Source organism: Microchirus variegatus, assembly GCF_963457635.1.
Source record: "Microchirus variegatus genome assembly, chromosome: 5".
NCBI lineage: Eukaryota > Metazoa > Chordata > Actinopteri > Pleuronectiformes > Soleidae > Microchirus > Microchirus variegatus.
The window spans coordinates 11,168,748-11,190,361 of record NC_139806.1 but is presented as its reverse complement, the minus strand read 5'-3'; the positions used below and the strand labels follow the sequence as shown (position 1 = coordinate 11,190,361).

The 21,614-nt window shown below is 39.9% G+C and overlaps 1 protein-coding gene across 1 annotated transcript in view; it reads left to right on the top strand.

Moving 5' to 3' along the window:
* The window catches only part of LOC310927913 (low-density lipoprotein receptor-related protein 8-like), a gene marked incomplete at both ends in the record, with an annotated part of 77,349 nt that overhangs the window by 22,193 nt on the left and 33,542 nt on the right, over window positions 1-21,614 (top strand). Inside the window, 2 exons of the mRNA XM_083890337.1 lie at window positions 4,093-4,215; window positions 17,425-17,553. Coding sequence (XP_083746463.1) covers window positions 4,093-4,215; window positions 17,425-17,553 — 252 coding nt within the window. The remainder of the gene's footprint in view (window positions 1-4,092; window positions 4,216-17,424; window positions 17,554-21,614) is intronic.

The following is a 21,614-nucleotide window of genomic DNA, read 5'->3' as shown; positions in this document are numbered from 1 at the left end:
CATCTCTGCCGCATGTGATGAATCACTCCTGCGACTGTGTTTCCCATCCTGCCAGCGAACAACTTCTTCTCATTCTCCCGTCACCGTCCTCTACAGCCCTCCCTTACACTTGCTGACTTAACATTTTAAAGCTGCCCCTAATTGAAATAGAAAGTTATTCCAAAACAGATGGCATGGGATGGCTCAAGTAATCATTGCCAAGTGAACCATGGCCCCTGTAGACCTCCGTCTGAAATGCAAGTTCAGTTGGATTAAGTAAGAAGCACAGACAGTCGCGGGAGAAACGGTTTGAGACACATCTGACCTAAAGAGGCCACATATGCTGCATCAATCTGAGACTTTCAAGGTCCATGTCTATTGCGACGGTGGTGAATGTTGTGCGAGTGATCAGCACATACTCAACATTGCCCTGATCTCTCCTTTTGTCCTTCTCGTGGGAGTCAGTTTATTCGACAACATAATAGCAATGCATGAAAATGGTTGAATGGGTATGAAAGATGTCTGATAGAAAATGTGCTGCACATATAATACCGTTCAAAGGTTTTGAGTCAAATGTCCTTATTTTTTAAGGAAAAGCTCTTTTTTTCAATGAATATAACATTAAATGAATCAGAAATGCACTCTATACATTGTTGATGTGGTAAACGACTATTCTAGCTGCAAACATCTGGTTTTTAATGGAATATGTACATAGGTGTATAGAGGCCCATTTCCAGTGTTCTAATGGTACATTGTGTTTGCTAATCATGTTAGAAGGCTATTGGATGATGAGAAAACCCTTGAAAACCCTTGTGAAATGACGTTAGCACAGCTGAAAACAGTTTTGCTGGGTCTTTGACGAAAGGGCAAAATTATTATTTTGAATAAAAATCATTATTTCTAATGTTGTCAATGTCTTGACTATATTTTCTATTAAATTTGCAACTCTTTTGATGAATAAAAGTATGACTTTTAATGAAAAACACAAACACATTGTATGTGACCCCAAACTTTTGAACTGTAGTGTAGATGCACTGTATGAAAATGTATGAATGGGTGTGAATGGGTGAATGGCAATAAGTGTGGTGTAAAGCAGCTTTGAGTGGTCATCAGTACTAGAAAAGCAGTTTATAAATACAAACCATATATCATTTGTCAGCTGTTATTAGAGCTGCAACCATTATTTGCACAGTCAAGTTACACAGTTTTCTCAATTAATCGAGTAATTTTATGCTCCATAAAATGTCAGAAAATGATAATGATTCGTGTTTGTCAAACCTGGAAATGATGATGTTCTCGAATGTGTTGTTTTGTCCACAGACTAAAACGATTCAGTTGTAATGATTTCTTTGTTGTGTCCCAAAGAAACCAGAAAATGTTCACATTTAAGAAGCTAAAACATTCACAAATCTTGTTTTAATCGTGAAAAAAGCTTAAAACCGATTAATTGATTATCAAAATAGTTGACGAATAATTTAGTAATCGATTAATCCTCGAGCCTCAAGTTTCGCTATGTTGATGTTTTGCAACTGACGTTCACAGATGTCACCTGGACACTAGAAGCTGTCAATCACTTTGTTGTCGGCTCATTATGTGCCATGCTTAATCATTTATTTTCTTCTAAAGGGGAACATCATTAACAAAACTGACACCAGTGCTATTAAGACCCTTAATTGATGGAGCCCATTAACTCCTCAGTAAAATGTTTACTGACATTGTAAATCAAGTGTGAAGTGAGCTACACTGAAAAACCGGAAGACTACATACGGTCAAAGGCTGCACCTTTCAGGATCGATTGTGAGGATCAGAAATAAACCCTCAGTTTGCAGCTACACCAGCCAACATGAGCGCTAAGATCCATATTATGTCAAATGTGACCGCACCACGAACGAGGGAGGTGAGGGTAAAAAAAAGTTGTCGCAATCCTCAGTTTTGACATCACTTGACTTCACCTTTAACAAAGACCTGCGTCTCGGCGCGGCTCCCTAATGAGGACACAATTGGCACTTCAGCTGCTGAACAATAGCAATCAAAAATGTGTTTTTGTGTCGTGGCAGACTTAGACAAGGGGGAAACAAAGAGGAGGGAAAAAGAACGCTGGAAACCTATGTTAGCGGGAACAAAGGGAGAGGGAGTGTTTGTCTCTGCAGCTAAATGTGGGTCAGTTCATTACGTTATGCAGGGAGAATGTTGATTTGAAAAGTGAAATGTGGTTCTGAAAACGCTTATTGCACAAACTCATGTCGTGTTAGAGCACATGAGCCATGAAACATTTTGTAATTTCTTTTAATAGCATGGGTTTCACACAGGAGATGATTGAGAACAGGATAATTAAACAGGATTGAGAATTCCAAACATGCGGTGTCAGATCATGGTGGCAGGTGATAAAACAGGACGTCACAGGTAATTCTTAGGGTAAACATGATCTTTATTTGAAAAGAGCCAAATACAGAGAGAGAATGGGGGTTGGACTTGTCATGGTCACTTTTTATGATTGCACTTTTGTCGTTTATTTAAATGCAAGGTTTTTGGGTTTGATAACTGTTAATAATAACTGTTCTCATGCTATGAAGACAGAAATACTGAGTCAGTCAAACAAAAGACAAACATTTGAGTCTAATGTAGCATAGCTTTATGTAACAAACAAACAAAAAATAGGCATCTGGTGACTATACTGGATTTAATCACTGTTTATAGCTTATTCTTTTTCCCTCAGTGACTTTTATAACTCCATATTGCTACCTTTTTGGTGCTGGCCATTTTATTAAAGTGAAAAATAAACCTACACTACCTAAAACTTTGGGGTCACCTATACATTTTTGTGTTTTCCATTAAAAGTCACACTTTTATTCATCAAAAGAGTTGCAAAATGAATAGAAAATATAGTCAAGATATTGACGAGATTAGAAATAATGATTTTTATTCAAAATAAGAATTTTGCCCTTTTGTGAAAGAACCAGCAAAACTGTTTTCAGCTGTGCTAACATCATTGCACAAGGGTTTTCAAGGGTTTTCTAATCATCCAATAGCCTTCTAACGGGATTAGCAAACACAATGTACCATTAGTACACTGGAGAGATGGTTGCTGGAAATGGGCCTCTATACACCTATGTACATACTCCATTAAAAACCAGACGTTTGCAGCTAGAATAGTCGTTTACCACATTAACAATGTATAGAGTGTATTTCTGATTAATTTAATGTTATATTCATTGGAAAAAAGTGCTTTTCCTTCAAAAATAAGGACTAAGTGACCTGAAACGGTAGTGTGAACTAAACATTTTTTGTCTTGTATAAAGCATGTGTTGGGATGTAACATAGGACATTGGTGTCTCAGCCAACTGAGGATGCCTCTGATATTGCCTTTTAAATTGGTATGACCTGAGCACCGCAATGAATGACTCACACTCCCCTCCCTTACAGCTGTCCAGGTAACCTTCTGCTCTCTGGTCATCTCTAAATGCTGTATCTAATTTATCTAATAGAACATCAGAGCAGATAGAGGACCAGTTTAGAAACAATTGTGTCTGTGCAACAACGGCACAGCTCCTGCTTGCCAGTGATTTATTACACCGTGTCGCAGGTCCTTCCACAGAGCCAGAGAAATGAAAAGCCCTGACCTCTGCCTGCCTCAAACTCTCTGGCTGAGTGTTCAGCTGATTTGCTGTTGGTTGTTTGTTGTGTGTTTTGTGTTTTAGGAACTTTTCTTGCATTAACACCGAGCTTGTCGGGACCTGTTGTTCTAATTGAAACCAAATCCTAACCGGAACTTGGGCCTTGAAAACCTCGAAAAAGAGACATGAGACAGCTTTTTGGAGACCGGCAGATAGATGGGTCACACAGCATAATGAATAAGAGTCGAGAAAATGGGGGAAAAATGGAGATAATTAGTGAGCGATATGAGGAGAAAGAACACTGGGCGAAGACTGCATAGAAATAATTTGAGAGATAGCGATGCCTGATCTCCTCTGATAAGAAGATTGATTTGTGGAATTCAGATAATATTACCAGTTTCATGGCAGAGCTTATCACCCGAGCTGGAGCCTGACGATGCCTTGAAGCTGTCATTAACACCCGTGTTCTCTCTTTGTCTCTTTCTCTCTCTCTGAGCAGCAAGGAAAACCTGTGCCCCTGCGGAGTTTGCCTGTTTAAATGGTCAGTGCGTCCCAGGACGCTGGCGCTGCGACGGGGAGCCGGAGTGTCCCGACGGCTCTGATGAGGCAGAGGAGACGTGCAGTAAGTCAAACCATTCACTTCGTCATTTACGTGGCGCAACACCGGAGACCAGGCACCGCTTACCAGTTAGCTGCATTAGCTCCTTTAGAGGCGAACTGGAGCGGTGTGTTTATTAAACGAAAAGAGCAGCGTACCAGCATACCTGTGTACGGCGTTGTTTTTAAGTTTAGCATTACTTTAGAGACTCATTTTATCAATCCAGAGTCACGTAAACATGACGTCACGCGCGTCTTTTTTCCAGTCAGTCTTCATGGAAACGCAACATGCGTTAACGTTGACACCGTTAACTGCGTTAACTCGCCCAACACTACAAAATACTATTTTTTTTTGGCCTGTGCCTTGCACTTATAGGTGCATTATGTCATAAATCTAAAGCAACTGGTCATAAAATCCTCCTAATATGTCACAGAGACAGAAATAATGTTCATATAACAAACTGAACTCACCAACAACAACAGTACAGCCAAAATATTTGCATTAAAAAAAATCTTTTGCAGACTGCAAATCATGTTTATCTTTTGAAATCATGTTTTGGCATGTGGCGCCACCTACCGCTGTCTACCAATCATTGCAGTCAGTAGAGTCTCAGCAGCCGAGCAACCACGGGTTGTCAGTTACGTCTGAGCTACAATGGCGGAGACAACGAAACCGAAAAGATCTCGGTATCTTGAATTTCAGTTTAGTTTTTGGCCACATTCTTACATATGGCGCCTTTAAAAGCCTCTGTGCTCCAATAAAATGGAAATAGACTAACATTCTAGCAAGAAAACACTGTATTTTTGAAAAGTAATCTCACTCGTAAGAGTTTTTTAAAGAAATATTTGTCAAAACTCTTCACAGAGTCAGCAAAACAGTGAATTGCTTTCACAGAAAACGTGTTCAGTGACCTGTCACCAAAGTTCACACGAAGTTCGTGAGTCAATCACCTGCAAAACACTGAGCCTTTGCAGCAAAGTTTTCAAACGCGAACACACTTTGTTCAAAACAGTTAAAAACTCCATATGCAGGTGAGTGACGTTGCATCTGAAACGATAACAAGGTGACTTGTGAGGCAGGGAGACGAAGATGAAGAGGAAGGAGAGGAAAGACATTGAGGTGTGGTTTTAAATATTTAAGGCTATGCCAATCCCATGATGGTTTGCTTTTGTACGAGCCTCTCATTGGACCCTACAATAACATTGATGCTCATTTCTTTCTTGGATGAGAGCTGTCCTTTTCTTGCCTCCATACTTGCCCTTCCTTTATGCCATAGAGGTGCTTTGCTCCACACGACTGGGTCCCTGGGTGCCATGGATTTGATATTCTAAAAGACAAGGTGCATTGCCAGGGAAGACACAATAATGTTTGTTAGTCTTTACATTTTTATTCTACCCCTGAATGGTAGATCATGTATTATAGCATAAAATGTGAATTGCACTCAAAAAGGTCAAAGATCTTTGATAAAATACACATTTTTCTCAAAGAAAAAACTTTAAAAAATATCCTATGCAACGCCCTCTGTTGTTAGTATGTTGTAGTTCAGTGCATGAAGAGTGACTGATGATGTCAATGAATGAGCTTATTTTGAGACTTTTGACACTGTCCTCTAATTAGCTGCTGATCACAGCTTATAAACCATGCACAATCACAATTGATGACATTTCTTTTTAATGTTTTCCCAGACTATGTTTTTCTTATATTTGGTTCAGACTCTTCAGTCAAAAAAGGCAGTGGCTGGATAATTATAGGGGCATTTTGTGCTGCTGCACCTAGATATGCATTTGCACCCTCCTGCCAGTCGTTTTTTAGACGAGGTTTAATTTGACTCTCTGGCGGGTTGTGTTCACATTGCTAATTTCCCTTGTTATCTCAGTTCTGGCGGCAGTTCAGCCACCTCACTTTGCCGCTGCCGCCTCCTCTCACCCATGCACTTCAATGCTCAATGCTGTCTGATGGTGAGTGCAAGAAAGGCCTCAATTACTTCTCTGCCAGGCTGTTAGAGCTGGGGATCTTTGGCTGTCTCACTTAAAGCCAGTGCCAGTCGAGTTCTCCCACACACAGGCCCTGATGAGGGCGACGTCTCCACAACCAAGCAGCGACTAATGAGAGGGAGGCTTGAACCAGATATTAATTATTTTCTTTCTTTTAGTAAATGCTAAATTCTTTGTCTCTCCAGGCTGCTCGCTTCTCTGTTGGAGTTACAGATATCAGACACAGCCTAAAGCACTGCACTGATAAATTGTGACATGGAATGGAAAAGCAGGGGAGTCTCTGTATGGTGCCTTAAAAAAACCCTCAACCAATGAGACACATGGACAGCACACTCTTAGAAATAAGGGTTCCAAAAGGGTCCTTCTACAAGGGCTGAGGTTCTACATGGAACCACCATCAACCATTTTGATCCAGAGAACCCTTTAAAACCCCTTTCCTGAATAAAGGGTTTTTAAGGTGGAACCCTCCAAAAGGGTTCCAGGTGGAACCTTTATAAAACGGTCCGGCCTGAAGCCAAAAAGGGTTCTCCTATGAGGACAAGCCAAAGAACCTTATATGGTTCCACTTAGCACTTTTAATTCAAAGAGTGCACCATATCTGATATTTCACACCAAACCTTTTAGGGTTTTGTAGAGAAACCAAAACTACAGCAGGGTTAACGGTTCATGTTCTGCTTAAACCCGAGTTTATCTTTCAAAAGAAAATTAATGTTATGTTTGAAATGTTGTAAATTAACCCTTAGCTCGCCGGATAGTCTCCACAGACATGAGAAGATCGGATAATAGCAGTTTTTTTATTTTTATAATAGGATTCCGTATTGAAAATCTACACAGTTTGGACCTCTTAAATAAAGGCAAAGGGAACGTTTTTCCTCTTCCTTACTATGATGACCCTACATGCGTGAGCAAAGTTTTGATTATTTTATGATTTCTGTTTCTCTCTCTCTGCATATCTGCAAGATACTGCAAAATAACTTGACTGCTTGAACAGATTAGTGTTGGATGGTGGCACTTTCTAGATTGTCTATGCTCAAGTATTTGACAATACTCTATCACTGACATTGAATCTGATCAATTTGCATGTATTCAAAATAAATTATGCCTAATTATTAGGAAATTAGACTGTTATTCTGTATTAACTTAACGTATTTTGTTATCCAAAAATGTAGGATAAAAATAATGGCAACCCATTTTTAGCTTTTATGATACTGCAGAACCTACAAGTGGAAATGTTCCCAAGAATGATTTAAAAAGTCCTGTCAGGGTTTTTTATAAACTCAGTAATAGAGGATGTGAAATGTGATATCCTGGAACGTCTTTCAGAGCCATACTTTTGTCCATACACAATATTGTTACTATGGGAGAGAATAAAACTGCACCCAGCCAATGTAAATTTTACCGGTTGGCTTGATGAATAATGAAATGGCCAACACAAAGCATATCATGTGAAAGTTGAGGGTGAAGAGGGAGGCATGAAGGAATCTCTAAAGGATAACAAGTTCAAATTGGAGCCAATCTCAGCTGACACAGACAGAATGTATGTGTTTTTAGGATGTAGCCGAAAATATTGTTGGCATTTGTGTTCCTCAACTACAAGGCAGGTAGTTTTCACCCTGTAGCATCGATCCGTCCTGATTGACATGTTCAGATGAGAAGTCTCAGAACAAAGCTGTGTCCCGAACAGAGCGGTTCGTTACTAAAAGATCCACTTCATCACAGCTTCTCTTTCTGCTCGAGTGGATCCGTAATTACGCTGCCGAGGGCGAAAAACGAGGAAAAAGGAAACACTCAAGGACGGACATTGTGCCAAAAATGTGCATGCTGAACACTGAGCAATGGCAATCATTCTCCTTTTGAATAGGCTCACTCGTCATCTGTCTCATTAGCCTCATTACCTGTCTGTGGCAGCCTCTCAATGAGGCCACAATACATAATGAGAACTTTACATCTGTCAGCAAGAACCCCTTCATGTGTTTTCAAATAAGACTGAAGAAGATGGGAAAACTATACAGACATTAAATTTCACCACATTCACACAATATAGCATGTTGCTAACAAAGCTAACATGCTTTACATTTAATCAGTTAAACTTTGCCAAAGGTCGTCTTGTTTAGCTGCGTTAATTACAAACTGACGGACGGAAATTCACACAGACAACAGCCAGTCTTTGACGTGACAGTCAGCGGCGATAATTCATTATGTAAATGGCAGCAGCGCCTGAGACCTGGTTGACCGTTTTCCATACTTGGAGCATGATGCACCTTAATGCGTCACTCACGCTCCAATTATGTTCAAGCTTGTTATGGAGCCATAACCCCGTCCCCGTCTTGTACTTAGTAACTCTGCACAGAAGAAATAGACGGAAAATGTGTAGGCTGAAGCTCAAGCTTATTTTTGCCTATCCTGGGTACTTATGTTGAACATGTAAGAGAGTACATGCATTATGCAAAATCAACTTTCTTATCATTTTAATCCTTATACTTGAGACTCTGGAGGCGCCAGTCTAAGTACAGGAGATAAAACACACAATGTTGACTTCCACACTCATTGCTACTTCACAATGGCATATTCATGGAATTGTTGTCTCACAGAGCTCCGCTTTGTCCCTAAAAAACGCGAGAGTGCAGTCGAGAGCAATTGTATCCAGAAGAGCGGAAGTCCGCATATCATTCCATTCTTGTCGGCACAGTGTAGCACAGAGTTCTACACAAACTTCCAGCCTCAGAGGATTTACATGTCCAGTAGGATGCATTTTATATATGACGGCAATGTGCCGGCTAGAGTCGGCAAACGATGGCTTTTTCAAATGCTAACTGCTGTTAGCTGCCAGAGCCTCAGTGACGCTGACCTAGTTTCCTGTGTCTCATTTGCATTTAAAGAGACAGGCACTCAAAAGCAAGTGTTCTGAACAGGGCTGTTTTGGCAGGGTGATTGAACTATAATATGTCTACTTTAATGCCAATGAATCAACATATCATGATGTAACTTGATGTAAAGACCTGTAGACTGACTTGTGTGAGGTTGATTTGGGTCCTGTGTGCCTCAACATCAGTGGCTGACTTCCACGTGTCTTTACTGAATCACTGAATCAAGTACGAATAGCCAGCGAGTTGTTATAGTTTACCTTTGGAATGGTGTCTGCCAATATCAACAAAGGACAATAACACAGACTCCAACAAAAAGCTCCACGAAAGCATATATAGCAAAAGAAAGAGTTTTAGCAAGTGCAGTCCGATGGACCAAACAGGAAAGCGATCAATGCTAAGAGAAGACTAGATCAATATCTGTATTTATTTGGTTTCTAGTTTTGATGACCACGCAAAGCTGCTTTATACTACAGTTTTGCCATTCATTTCTATTCATTTTCAATCACTCATCTTTCACAAGCTGCCTGATGGAGTTTGAAATAAACAAATAAAAATAAATCAAATTGACTTAATCAATGAGGTTAAGTTGACCGAGGACAAGAAGGGAATTGAACCCACAACCGTTGAGTTGAAGGATGACTCGCTCTAACGCTGAGCTACCGTGGCTTTGTCGAGTGTTGCTTTAATGATCACATCAGTGTGTATAGTTGTCTGTGGGCTGTGGCCAGAGCATGTCAATGAGGCTGCAGTTCAATTCCAGCCGACTGTCTTTATAAGGAACTAATTTTGAATTTTGAGTTTAAATTTCAGTTTGCTCAGCTCTCCTGTACCGTTTCTACTTCATTTTCTGATTCTCAGTTTACGCGCTGGAGTAGCGTTACGCCGTCATATTAAGAATTCAAAATTGGACCACGCTGAGTTACTCCCGAGTGCTGAAAAATGAATGACTCTCTAGGGGGAAAAAAGGTGACTTTTGTATCAGATTAATGCCTAATGGAGAATGAACTGGGTCATTGCGACTGGCTGTGCTGCAGCACCTCTGCTCTTCAGCCAACGCTGTGACACTTTTATTTCCCGCCCCTGAATCACTTCTAAAGGATCACCAGGATAGAGAAAGGGGCAACGTCAGCCACTTGACTCTTCCTGACAAGAACGCCGAGTGAAACTCTGCGAATTCATTTGTCAGAGTTTAGTGTTCCCAGTTCCTTGAGAAATCACAGTGGATCATAGATGTGTCTCTCAAAGGGATTTCTATAAAACCTCTGTAAGCCGTTTAGATGTCGCTTCAAACCCCACAGAGCCTTTTTATTTTTTATTCCTGATAGAGTTTAAAATAAAGCCTCAATCTTATTCACTTAATTATGAGCGGTTTGTCATACACACTATGCGGCATTTTACTTCTCTGTGCGTTTAATCCTCTGGAATTCCTTTGACGTGATGAGGATGAAGTGCAGTTAAGAAGGTACATGTTCAGGATTTATTATTTATTTACCAGGAGTAACTTCTTGTTGTGCGTTGTTTTGTTTCTGCCTCATTTCCTCGACTATCCTACTGTTTGCATAGCCGATTATCGATGTGTCCCAAAAGTGGCATTCGCTTTTCACTTCTCTGCAGATCCTCTAATTTGGAACTGATGAGAATCTCATCAGTTGCACAGTCTTGACGGTGTTGCTGTATCGAGGGTTGATTGCGCTGATATAACTATAGCGATTGTGCTCATGCTCTTTAAACGGTACATTAGCATTCATGTGGGCAAACGGATGCAGTCTCTCGCATTTAACTCAGATGTGTTGCGTTGTCTCAAAACAAAGTTGGGCACCAATTTGGCACAAAGGTTAGTATTTATCTCAATCATTTCTTTTTTAATAGTTGTTTTTAATCTCCACTAGAGTAATCTCCCCTGCTCAAAAACAAACGTAGGACTTCTAAAAGCTGGCGACTGTAGTTCAGTGGTACAGCTTCCAAGGTTGTGGTTCGATTCCAGGCGAATGGATGTAATTGGCAAAAGCTCTAAGATCTATATAAACACAAACCATTTACCATTATTTGGCTATAGTTTTGCTACGCTAACAGCAGCTGATCCCTGATACAGGAGAAGGAGGACGACCTGTAACAGTTCCATGTCCATTAACGTGTCCTGAATGAATCATTTAACGATGAGAAGAAGGCCCTGTGATGGATTGGCAACCTGTCTATGGTGAACCCCGCCTGTCGCCCTGTGTCAGCTGGGCTTGGCTGCAGCTCTCCGTGACCCTCATGTGGATGATGAAGCAGCAGACAATGACTGAATGAATGACTGATGAGGAGAGTCGCATCGTCTTGAAAAATGACCTGTACTACTTTTCAAAATAGTTGATTTATTTTATGTTAATGGACAAACTGATGAATCCAAAACTGTCCTGATGAATTATAGTCAGGATTTTCACGATGGCTCAATGTTGAACATTGTCACTAACAGTGCAACAGCAAGTGTTCTTAGTTCAAATCCACCATTATACTCCAGTGTTGGAAAATGCTTCAAATGTCTATCGTGTTTGCGGCTATTTGAAACCCTAAATACCCTAAATTAAAGTGTGTTCGTCTGTTTTTTGTACGGCTAATGAAGTGATCCAGGTGCATCACTTGAAAAAGTACGTTGCACAGAAAATGACCTGCTAATGTATTTTTCTTCTCAAAATAACAATTTCCCAATCTCACCGTTTGCAGCAAGATGTGTGTTTGTGTGTGTGTGCGTGTGTGTGTTCTCGGCTGTAGCAGATCTATAATTTAGAGCAGAGGACGTGGCCTCGCTAACACAGTTTAATGAAGCAATGAGTGTGACTCATGTTGGTTTGTGAGCAATTTGTGCCTTTTTAGAAGCAGGTTTTTTAACATCTGAATCCTCCCACTGATGTACACAGGTGCCGTTTGGAACATGTCCACAGTACCTAGACACCAAACACCCACAAAACATGTTTTAAAACACGTTTTTCAGACATCAGGATGTGTGGTGCACTCCCTCAATTAGAAGAAAGACTGATAATGTTGCTAAAACAATGGTGACATCATGTCTGGGCGCACGTCTTGGCCAATGGGGAGAACAACCTTGTCTGGGAGCTCTGTTTGTGGCTGTGTGTTGTTTCAGCTAAATGTACCAACATGATTTGATTAGCCAGTGCCACTGTTGGAATATTTGCATAATTTATTTTTGATTGGCCAACACTGAGCTGATGCACACACAACACACCTGCTGTCACCGCTCTGTGCAAAGTGAGTGAGACGCATTTGAGCTGACACTTCCACAGCGTATATGCGGATTGTGTTTTTAAAGCTGCTCCAGCTTTATTGTGAATTCAGGCAGTAGCGACGCCCAGGGAGCTGCAAACAAGCCGATAGAAATCTCTCCTCACTGAAGCTCTCGTCAGCCGTGCTGTTTCAGACTGAAATCTCACACCCAGAGGACAGAACTGTGTTGTGATTGGCCAGCCAACGAGAGCTTTCTCAACTGTCTTGTGATTGTCCAGGTACCTGGAAGTGACGGAATTAGCACGTCAGCTCTCAGAAGTGCAGCTCCCCCCTCTGGAGTGGTGGATGCACTGCTACTCATTATCAAAACAGTGTTTTAACAATGTTTAAAAATGGCTTTGTCACGACTCCCCGCCGCAGTCCCATTTATGACTTTGACCCGGAGTCGGACAGAGAGTCAGAAGACACTGTCGCAAGTGAAACACCTCCACAAGGGGCGTTCTTCCTCTTCTGCGGTTCAATGTACGCAACTGGATGTGCCCGGACTAGTGCCCGGAGCAGGAGGATCTGCTGTTCAGGAGACGGGATCCTTACCTCACGATTCCAGGCTTTTTCAGAGTGCTTGCAGAGCCCGAGAATACAATAAAACCCAGCGTTCTCAGCAGTGGCTGAACTGTTTGTCTCCAAACTTTAGGGCTTCATAAATGAGGTAATGGCGCAGATAGACGCCGTTAAAACAGCGTTAATTGGAACATCCGGTCAATGGGAGCTTTAAAACCAACCAATATAGTAACGTGGATATCTATGAGCAAGTGTTTTGGCATTTGTGTAAGCACACTCCTCAACAGAATATATTGCATTAATTTCATTTTTTTAATATTTAAATGCAGAAGTTTAATTCAAACTCAAAGTAAAGAGGTTACACAGTTGCAGTGATGAAATAAAAGCTGTCTCAGAGTCTTGTAGAAGCTGATAGATTCTGAACACCACAGTGGAGGTTAATCCTAATGGTTCACGCTAATGGTAAACAACAGCCAGACTGTCTGTTTTCTGTAAGTAATTGTTTTTTATTAAGTTGCCCTCCCAGGCAAAAAAACAAACCAAAAAAAACCCACGTAACACGTCTCTATAAAAGCTGAGCTTTCACTAATCAATTTGCGTGGTCAGGTTTCTTTGTGTGGCCGTGGGTGGAAGAGTGCTCCAATTCATTTATAAACCGTCGGTCAGAGAGAGACGGCTCATCCTCAGCTTTGTGGTTTTCACATTCTCTTCTGAAGTCTGCACTCCCATCTGTCCTTTTCTCCTTCGTCCTGTTCTACTTTGCTTAAATGGCTTTGATTTTCCTTCAACAATCTGAAAGGTCATGCAACAGTTTGTCTCATCATTGCGTCTCCTATCTAAGACTTTCTTGCCATAGATTTCTTTTGTGTCTTTTGTTGCTGCTCTGCTCTCTCCGTCTCCCTTCTTTCATTTTCTTTTTTTGTTGTTGTCTGTCAGGTCCTCTTTGCTTCTTCATTAGCTTGTTTTCATTCAAACTGCATGTTATCTCCACTCTCAAAGATTACACCCGCTCGCCTCTTTCATCTCAGACATTTGTAAGACGTGGTTCTTGCGTCTCTGACTCGGCCAGTCTGGGTTTTGTTTTACAGGCGTTACTCAGCTGTAATCGTTCACTGCAACTCATCGTTTTGTCTCCTCATTAGCTTCCTTTTAAAAAGCATCAGAGGGCATAATTTTCTGTGGGGAGAATGAGGAATTTAACGCGGACGCTGCCGGCATCAAAGGCTGCCACACACGTTGAGTTGATTGTTGTTTTTCTGCTCTTGTTATAAGTCTTTGAGAATCTTTCAAAGTGTTCTGTCAAGAAAATGTATGATTGTGCTTTTCAAACTTCCTTGCAAATGAAAGAGAATAAGAGGAAACAAACAGCAGAGACGAGTGAATGAAAAATAATAAAAAACTAATGATACAAAATGACCACTTTGGAGTGTGTACATGTATATGTATATGTGTATATATACACGTATATGTATGTGTTTATATACACGTATATATATATATACGTGTATATGTGTATATGCATGTGTTTATATACACGTATGTATATATGTGTATGTATGTGTATGTGTATGTGTATGTATGTGTATATATATGTATCTGTGTATATATACACATATATGTATGTATATATACACATATATGTATGTGTATATATACACATATATATGTATATATACATATATATACACGTGTATATATGTGTATATATGCACGTATATGTATGTGTATATGTGTATATGTGTATATATGCACGTATATATGTATTTGTGTATATATACACATATGTGTATATATACACATATATGTATACATATATACACATATATGTATATATAATGTGTATATTTATATATAGGTTATATGTGTGTATATGTATATACATATATAACCACATAACCTATATAAACAATATCTCATTCTTAGCTAAGGGCAGCCCATGGCCGAGTGGAAGCGAGTTGGCTTTGTAACTGGAGGGTTGCCAGGTTGAAACCCCCACCAGGTCAAGGGCTGTGATACCCTTGAGCAAGGACACTTTAAATTGCCCCAGCCACCGGGGCGACACATCCGGTGCACTCCTAGTGCCGACCCAAGCCCAGATAAATAGTAGGGCTGCATCAGGAAGGGCATCATCCTGCATAAAAAAACAGATTTTTAAGCTGACTAATAATGTACTTTGGTGATTGGTGTCGGCCCACAGAATAAGGTTTCCCCTGCAATAAAAGCATTCACTTTGTAAATAAGTATTGTAATTTTGCATAAATGTACTTATATTTATAGGTTAAACCATAAACAGTCCAAATAATGTATGAGCACGTGATAAAAGCATTACAAAAGAAACCCAAATGTTGCCTGCATGTGTACAGCAGTGTGTTAAATAATTAACACGCATTGCATGTGGATTTTATGTTAGACAAAAAGGGGGGACGTGCAGCACTCTAATGAATCTATTACAATTTGAACAGATGTGCTTTGTATAGAAAAAACAGATCTACTCTCTGCCTGGTCCTATTACCCACAACACAGTTTACACTTAAATTGCCAGTGACTATCAGACACTAAGTGGTATTCATTATCGAGGCTGTTCACATTGTTTGTTTGCACAAACCGAGCTCCACCAGTGAGAAAAGAAGGAAAAAGGAAACATGACTGTCTGTCAGAAGAAGCTTATCTCATAATGCACTTTTAAAGCGTCATGATACAAAAACTGTAATGTCGTTACTGTGGAGTAATTCCATTTAGAAAATGTAAATTGTTTAAATTTTAATGACTTAAATATATCCACGTAGAGTCAGTTGTAATTTGAATACTGCACGCTGCATTCACGGGTGCACTTGGCAGTGGTGAAACTGATGCTAAAGCAATTACCAGCAGAAAATTGGGTGGTTGAAATAGAGCGGATGAATGTTTAAAAAAAAAAAAGATTCAGCTGAAAGAGATGAAGAAACTGCTGCCTTATAAACCTCAGGTAATAAGGTTATGTATAAGGCTGTCTGTCTCTCTGTGAGCGACGTGATTCAAAAACTAAACGTTTGATAACATTTTCTAGAAATGTAGGCCATGGCCCCAGAAAGAAATGATTGCACAGCGCTGGTAAGTTTCAGCTAAAGTTGGAAAAAAACTATAACTGAACGGCCGTGGAGGTTCTGCGCTCTGCGAGTTTGCTTAAATTCGTGGATAAAAAATGAATAAATAAATCAGTAACTCAAATAAATAAGTAATGCAGTGATGGGAAAGTGAGATAGATGCAAACAGATGGTTCAAACATCTGATCAAAAACATACATTTTGGCAGATTCTTTAGGATTTGGAAAGCTTTTGTAACAATTTTGATTTTGGTTTGATATCCTTACTCATTATTATACATGTACATGCATGTATATGTGTATGTATGCATGTATTTATTACAAATTTGCAGCACACTATCATGGTATTGTGATCCTGGGCTGATGCACCTTTCCTTTTTTCCATTGCTTCCATTGACTGCAACTAACGATTATTATTCATAATTGTTCAATCTCTATATAATTACCTCTTTGGTTCATAAAATGTCATGACATTTTCATCAGTATTTATTTACCAAACCTGGAAGTGATGATGTCCTTGAATGTCTTGTTTCGTTTGATGATTTCTTAGCTGAATGGAGCAAAAATAAACAGAATCCATTCATATTTAAGAAGTTGAGACATCAGAAGGCTTGTTTTTAAATGATTGGAAAAACAACCGACAGGCTGCAACAAACTATTATTTTCATAATCGTTGAATCTGTGGATTGTTTTCTCGATTAATCGAGTAATCGTTTGGTCCAGAAATGGTCAGAAAATGCTGATCAGTGTTTCTCAAACCTGGAATGGATGGTGTTGATGATTTCTTTGTTACATGGAGCAAAGAAACCAGAACATATTTACATTTATGAAGCAGAGAAATCAGGGAAAAAAGCACTTAAACTGATTAATCGATTATCAAAATAGTTGACTATTGATTTAATAACTGATTAATCAAGTGATCGTTTCAGCCCTTTAGTAATTTAGCAATCGTTGCAGCCCTTGTTTCTATAAAAGCAATTAGAAAAAGGAATGTAAAAATGTAAATTTAGTTAAATTAACATGAAAAAGATTTAGAACATGTGAAAGTGAAACATTGAATGATTTTCGCCGTGATGTCGTTTGACTCCGATTTCATTCTGAGAGGCTTAAGGCTTCTCTGTAAGCATAGATGAATAATTAACGGCACGCATCATATTAAACGTATACTGTAATCTGGATCAAACCCATCCTTTGCCAACTGGAGCAGATTGGCAGCAAAGGGAAAAGCGTGGGTGATGGTCTTTTTTCTCTCTCTGTAGCCAGTTTCTGTGTTTTATGATCATTCTGCTCGTCTCTGTAGATTCAGCCCAAACAGTAAAATCGATTGGCCAGACTGGTGGCATTTTTTTCTATTTCAGTTTTAACTGCAATGTGGAGGCGTCAGAAATCAAGTCCAGCGGCGGCGTTGTTGTTGTTGTTTTTGTTGTCGTCTTTGTCGCTGCCTTTATGAGACCATAAAACCACTGCAGTAATCTCCCTATCTTCTTTATCTCTGCCCTCACAGGCAAACAGACGTGCCCTCCAGAGAAATTTGACTGCGGGGGTTCCACCAACAAGTGCGTCTCGTTGTCATGGAGATGTGACGGGGAGAAGGACTGCGAGAACGGGGCGGACGAGGAGGACTGTGCTTCCGGTGAGTTTGTGGGAGATTTTTCCAAGTGCTGGCTGGGTTATGACACTGGGGTGTGAGTGCTGATCTGCTGCGTCTCCATTCATCTCTGTATTATACACAGGAAATGTATGCAGGGGTCCTAAACATATTCCATTTCAAAATTCCATACTTTTCCAGACTCAAATTTCCAGACTTCTCGGAGGATTTTTCAGTCAAACATTATTAAACATCTGAATACCAATTGTTAGATTCTTATTATGTAAATAAATGGTTTTAAAATCCTTCACTCGAAAACTTGCATCGACCCATGACACTGTGGCGGCCGACAATAGGTGGCTGGCTTGACGACACATATGGAAAATGGTAAATAAATGGGAATCACAGTCAGTTACAGTAACCATGGTAACTCGACAACATTCTACAGCCAGCTTGGTTAGTTTCATATCATCTACAGGTAAGCTATATTGCGTTTGTAACTTGTTTTGATTTGTATATATTAATATATTTAATTTTAGAAAGTGAGATAATAGTCTGGAAACAACACAAACATTTTTCCATATTTGTTCCCTTTTTCCATATTTTTTCCCTTTTTCCATATTTATCCAGACCTGGAAATTACTCAAATTAAATTCCATACTTTTCCATGCTGCGTAGGAACCCTGTGTATGTGTTTTGCACCTGCTGCTGGCGTTTTTTCCTTTTAAATGAATCAAACTGAATAGCCTAAGTGCGGGAACAGGATGTGTTGTGTTTGACGTTATGCGAAAGATCAGTGTCACCGTATGATTTGTAGAGCTGAAACAACAACATTAATCGGTTACTAAATTAACTATTTTGATAATCGAGTAATCGGTTTTAAGCTTTTTTCATGATTAAAACAAGGTTTCTGATTGTTTTAGCTTCTTAAATGTGAATATTTTCTATGTTTCTTTTCTCCACATAACATAAGAATTCATTAAAACTGAATCATTTTGGTTTGTGGACAAAAACAAGACATGGTTTCGACAAGGTCTGACAAACATCCATCACCGTTTTTTTTTTACGTTTTCTGACTTTCTTTGGACCAATCGATTAATCGATGACGAAAATAATCGTTCATTGCAGCTCTAATGTTTTGCTGTAAGATGCTAGACTTCTATTTCTTCAGTCACTTGCAGCATGGACACGCTCATCAGTTAGCATGTGCGCTTAAATTAATTGATTTCACATTCGTGGAAAGGACAGATGTGGAATGACGAAATGACTCTACAGGGCTTGGAGCAGAATCTTTTTTTTTTTTTTGTAATTTAAAGGATCTCCTATCCCTTCTGAGCTCACTTACCATCCAGGGGCTTAAGACATTAAAGCACAGTAGGGGGACAGTCTTTATAGTTAGAGGGATTTGAAGAGAGTTTTTGATTGAAGGAAGCAGCTCTCAGCACAGACATCCACTGATTGATAATATCAGATATTTGCAACTTTGTTTGGTTGCTTCCGTTGTCGCATTCTGAACCTGAACCATTAGAGATGACGTCACCCCCTCTGCAGCCAATCAGACGAAGCAACTGTGCGGCTGCCCTCCTCCTCCTCCTCCTCCTCCTCCTCCTCCTCCCCCCTCCACAGTCTCCTGCAGGGACTATCCCTGCCCTATTTCCGAGGAGCCGTGAAGAATCGGCTCTATCGTTTCTCTCTCTCACTCCCTTGCCTCCTCACGTCAGGAAAAATTGATTGAGGCAAAAGAGCTGTAGGGACTTTTGTGTCGTAGACTTTGAAGATTGTGTGAAGTGGCAGCAAATACACAGAGGGAGAAGGGGGGTTAAAAAAAAAAAAATCATCCACAACAACATTTATTTTTCCAGGCATCTGCTACAGAGGCAATTCATATTTATTTTTTTCTTAAAATTACACACTCATTCAATTTACAATTCCCTTGAAAGTAATGTGACTGAATTCCCTTTTAATTCATTTTCGGCCACCAGATCGGTCTTTAATTGACCTGTCAGTGTCTCAAAGTGGCCCCACACGCTCACAGCGGTAGTGATTCCATCGACTTTAGATTTAATGCCTTCTTAGCTTGGATTGGGGTTTCATTGCCCTGTCCATTGAGACCTAGTCTAGCCTTTGCTAATCCTTTTTTTCCCCATTCTCATGTCTGCATCGATGCGTTGGTCTTAAGCTACTCAGTGGGCAGCAGTCCACTGCCCCTGCTGCTGCTGCTGCTGCTGCTGCTGCTGCCACTACCGCCGCCACCGCCGCCCACCCAGGCAAAGCCTCAAATCCCTGCAGAGGTAAAGGCCTCTCAGTGTGACCAGCAGCGACTCAGTTGCCAGCACTACTGCTGGATTGCCAATTCAATTAATTGCCGCTCCGATCGGTTTATTATCAAGGCTGATTTGGCTCTGAGCCGGTCTGGAAGACGAAATCAAGAAAGCTGTTTAATGTTGCCTCGCCACAGATTAGTCTCAGGATACCAAAGCATTAATACTTAATTATGTTTGTGGTGCAGGCCCACATCACATGGAATAATCTTTGTATTGAACAACTTTAGAGCAAGCATTTTTATCTAATGCTGATGGTCACGGCAAAGCAGGAAAATACACTCTTATATTCATACACTCTCAGCTGGTGAAATTGCATGTAATGCAAAAGCAAAGCTTTTCCTCTCCACGCGTTTATGTACGCTTGAAGAACGTGGCTCAGAGCATGTGATTAAAATTACAACTGTTCAGAAAGGTATTACGGAGTAAAGAGTGAGAGCGGTTTCTCTGTCGAGTTTTACTTCAGGTTGTTTAGGCCATAGTTATCATAACTCCTACTCAAATGCCGTAATGCGATAATATAATACGCTTTATTATCAGTTCACCTGCTTTATACCGAAGCCTAGTGTATAAACAAGTGGCAACTTTTATGTCTTTCAAATTCAGCACTTTTATTGTGTCTGTGACAGCTCGAGATTTGAAATTGCAAGGTGTGAAAGTACAATGAATAATTTCACAATGTTTAATTAAAGCATTTCAAATGGGCTTGTTGACCTAATCAGAATCTACAAAAAAACAACAACACTGTGCTTCAATCTCACAGCCTCATAAATTATGACCTCTAAGAGTAACCTTTGTTCTGCTGACTTGCCAAACATTGGAATTCTAAGTGTTGAATCTAGCACGTTTACACTAGGACGAGTATTTTTAAAACGGAGACTTTCCCCTGCGTTTGTGCCTTTCGTTTACACACAAATGGCGATTTTGCCTCTGAAAAACATTATTTCTAAAAAAAACTCCGGCAAAAGTGCTGATCTTGGAAAAAAATCCATTGTAAACGGAGAAAAATAGAGTTTTAGGCAATCTACGCTCCAAAAATGCGACCTATTTGCATTTGGTTATTTTGGTTTGGACAATTTTAGGATGTTGCAATCATCGCTTCTGTCACTTGTATAGTTACGTCCATACATCGAGGGTGAGAGGTCAGTCGTTGTTGTCGATGAGGATTCTGATTGGCTTGTATGGCTTTCTCCTTCTTCCTACACTGCCGCCCACAGGCTTGGCGTGGTTATGATCGCTCTTGACAGCTTATTTATGCAGGTTAATATAAATGGAAACTACAAGCAGTTATTTTGGAAAATGAAGGGAAGAAAATATCCGTTTTTAAAAATATCCAGCTCGTGTAAACATAGCCTTGGTCGACTGTTTTCCTCCTGTAGAATAGTAGATTGAAGGTATTTAAATATTTCACATTCATGACAGGAGGTGAGGAGGGAGGAGACATTACTATAGACATTACCTTTACCTGTTAGAGGCAAGGACAGAACTGACTTCAAAGCAAGAATAAAGATAAGAAGATAAATTAACAACATTTTTACACTGTTTTTGTTTAGTTTTTTTCCTATTGCTGCAAAACTTCGACATATCGACTATGAAATTTAGTTCCGTCTGGAAAAGTTATATCTGACATTGAATCATAAACAAGAAAGAAAAGCGCTACACCAGTCATCCGCGTGTCATTTTTTGACAGCGTCTCTGTCCTCTGTCGCTCTTTTGCATATTATGTTCATATTTACGACTGAGTTGGTAATTTGTTTCCGCACAACACATCCATCTTATTTTGTT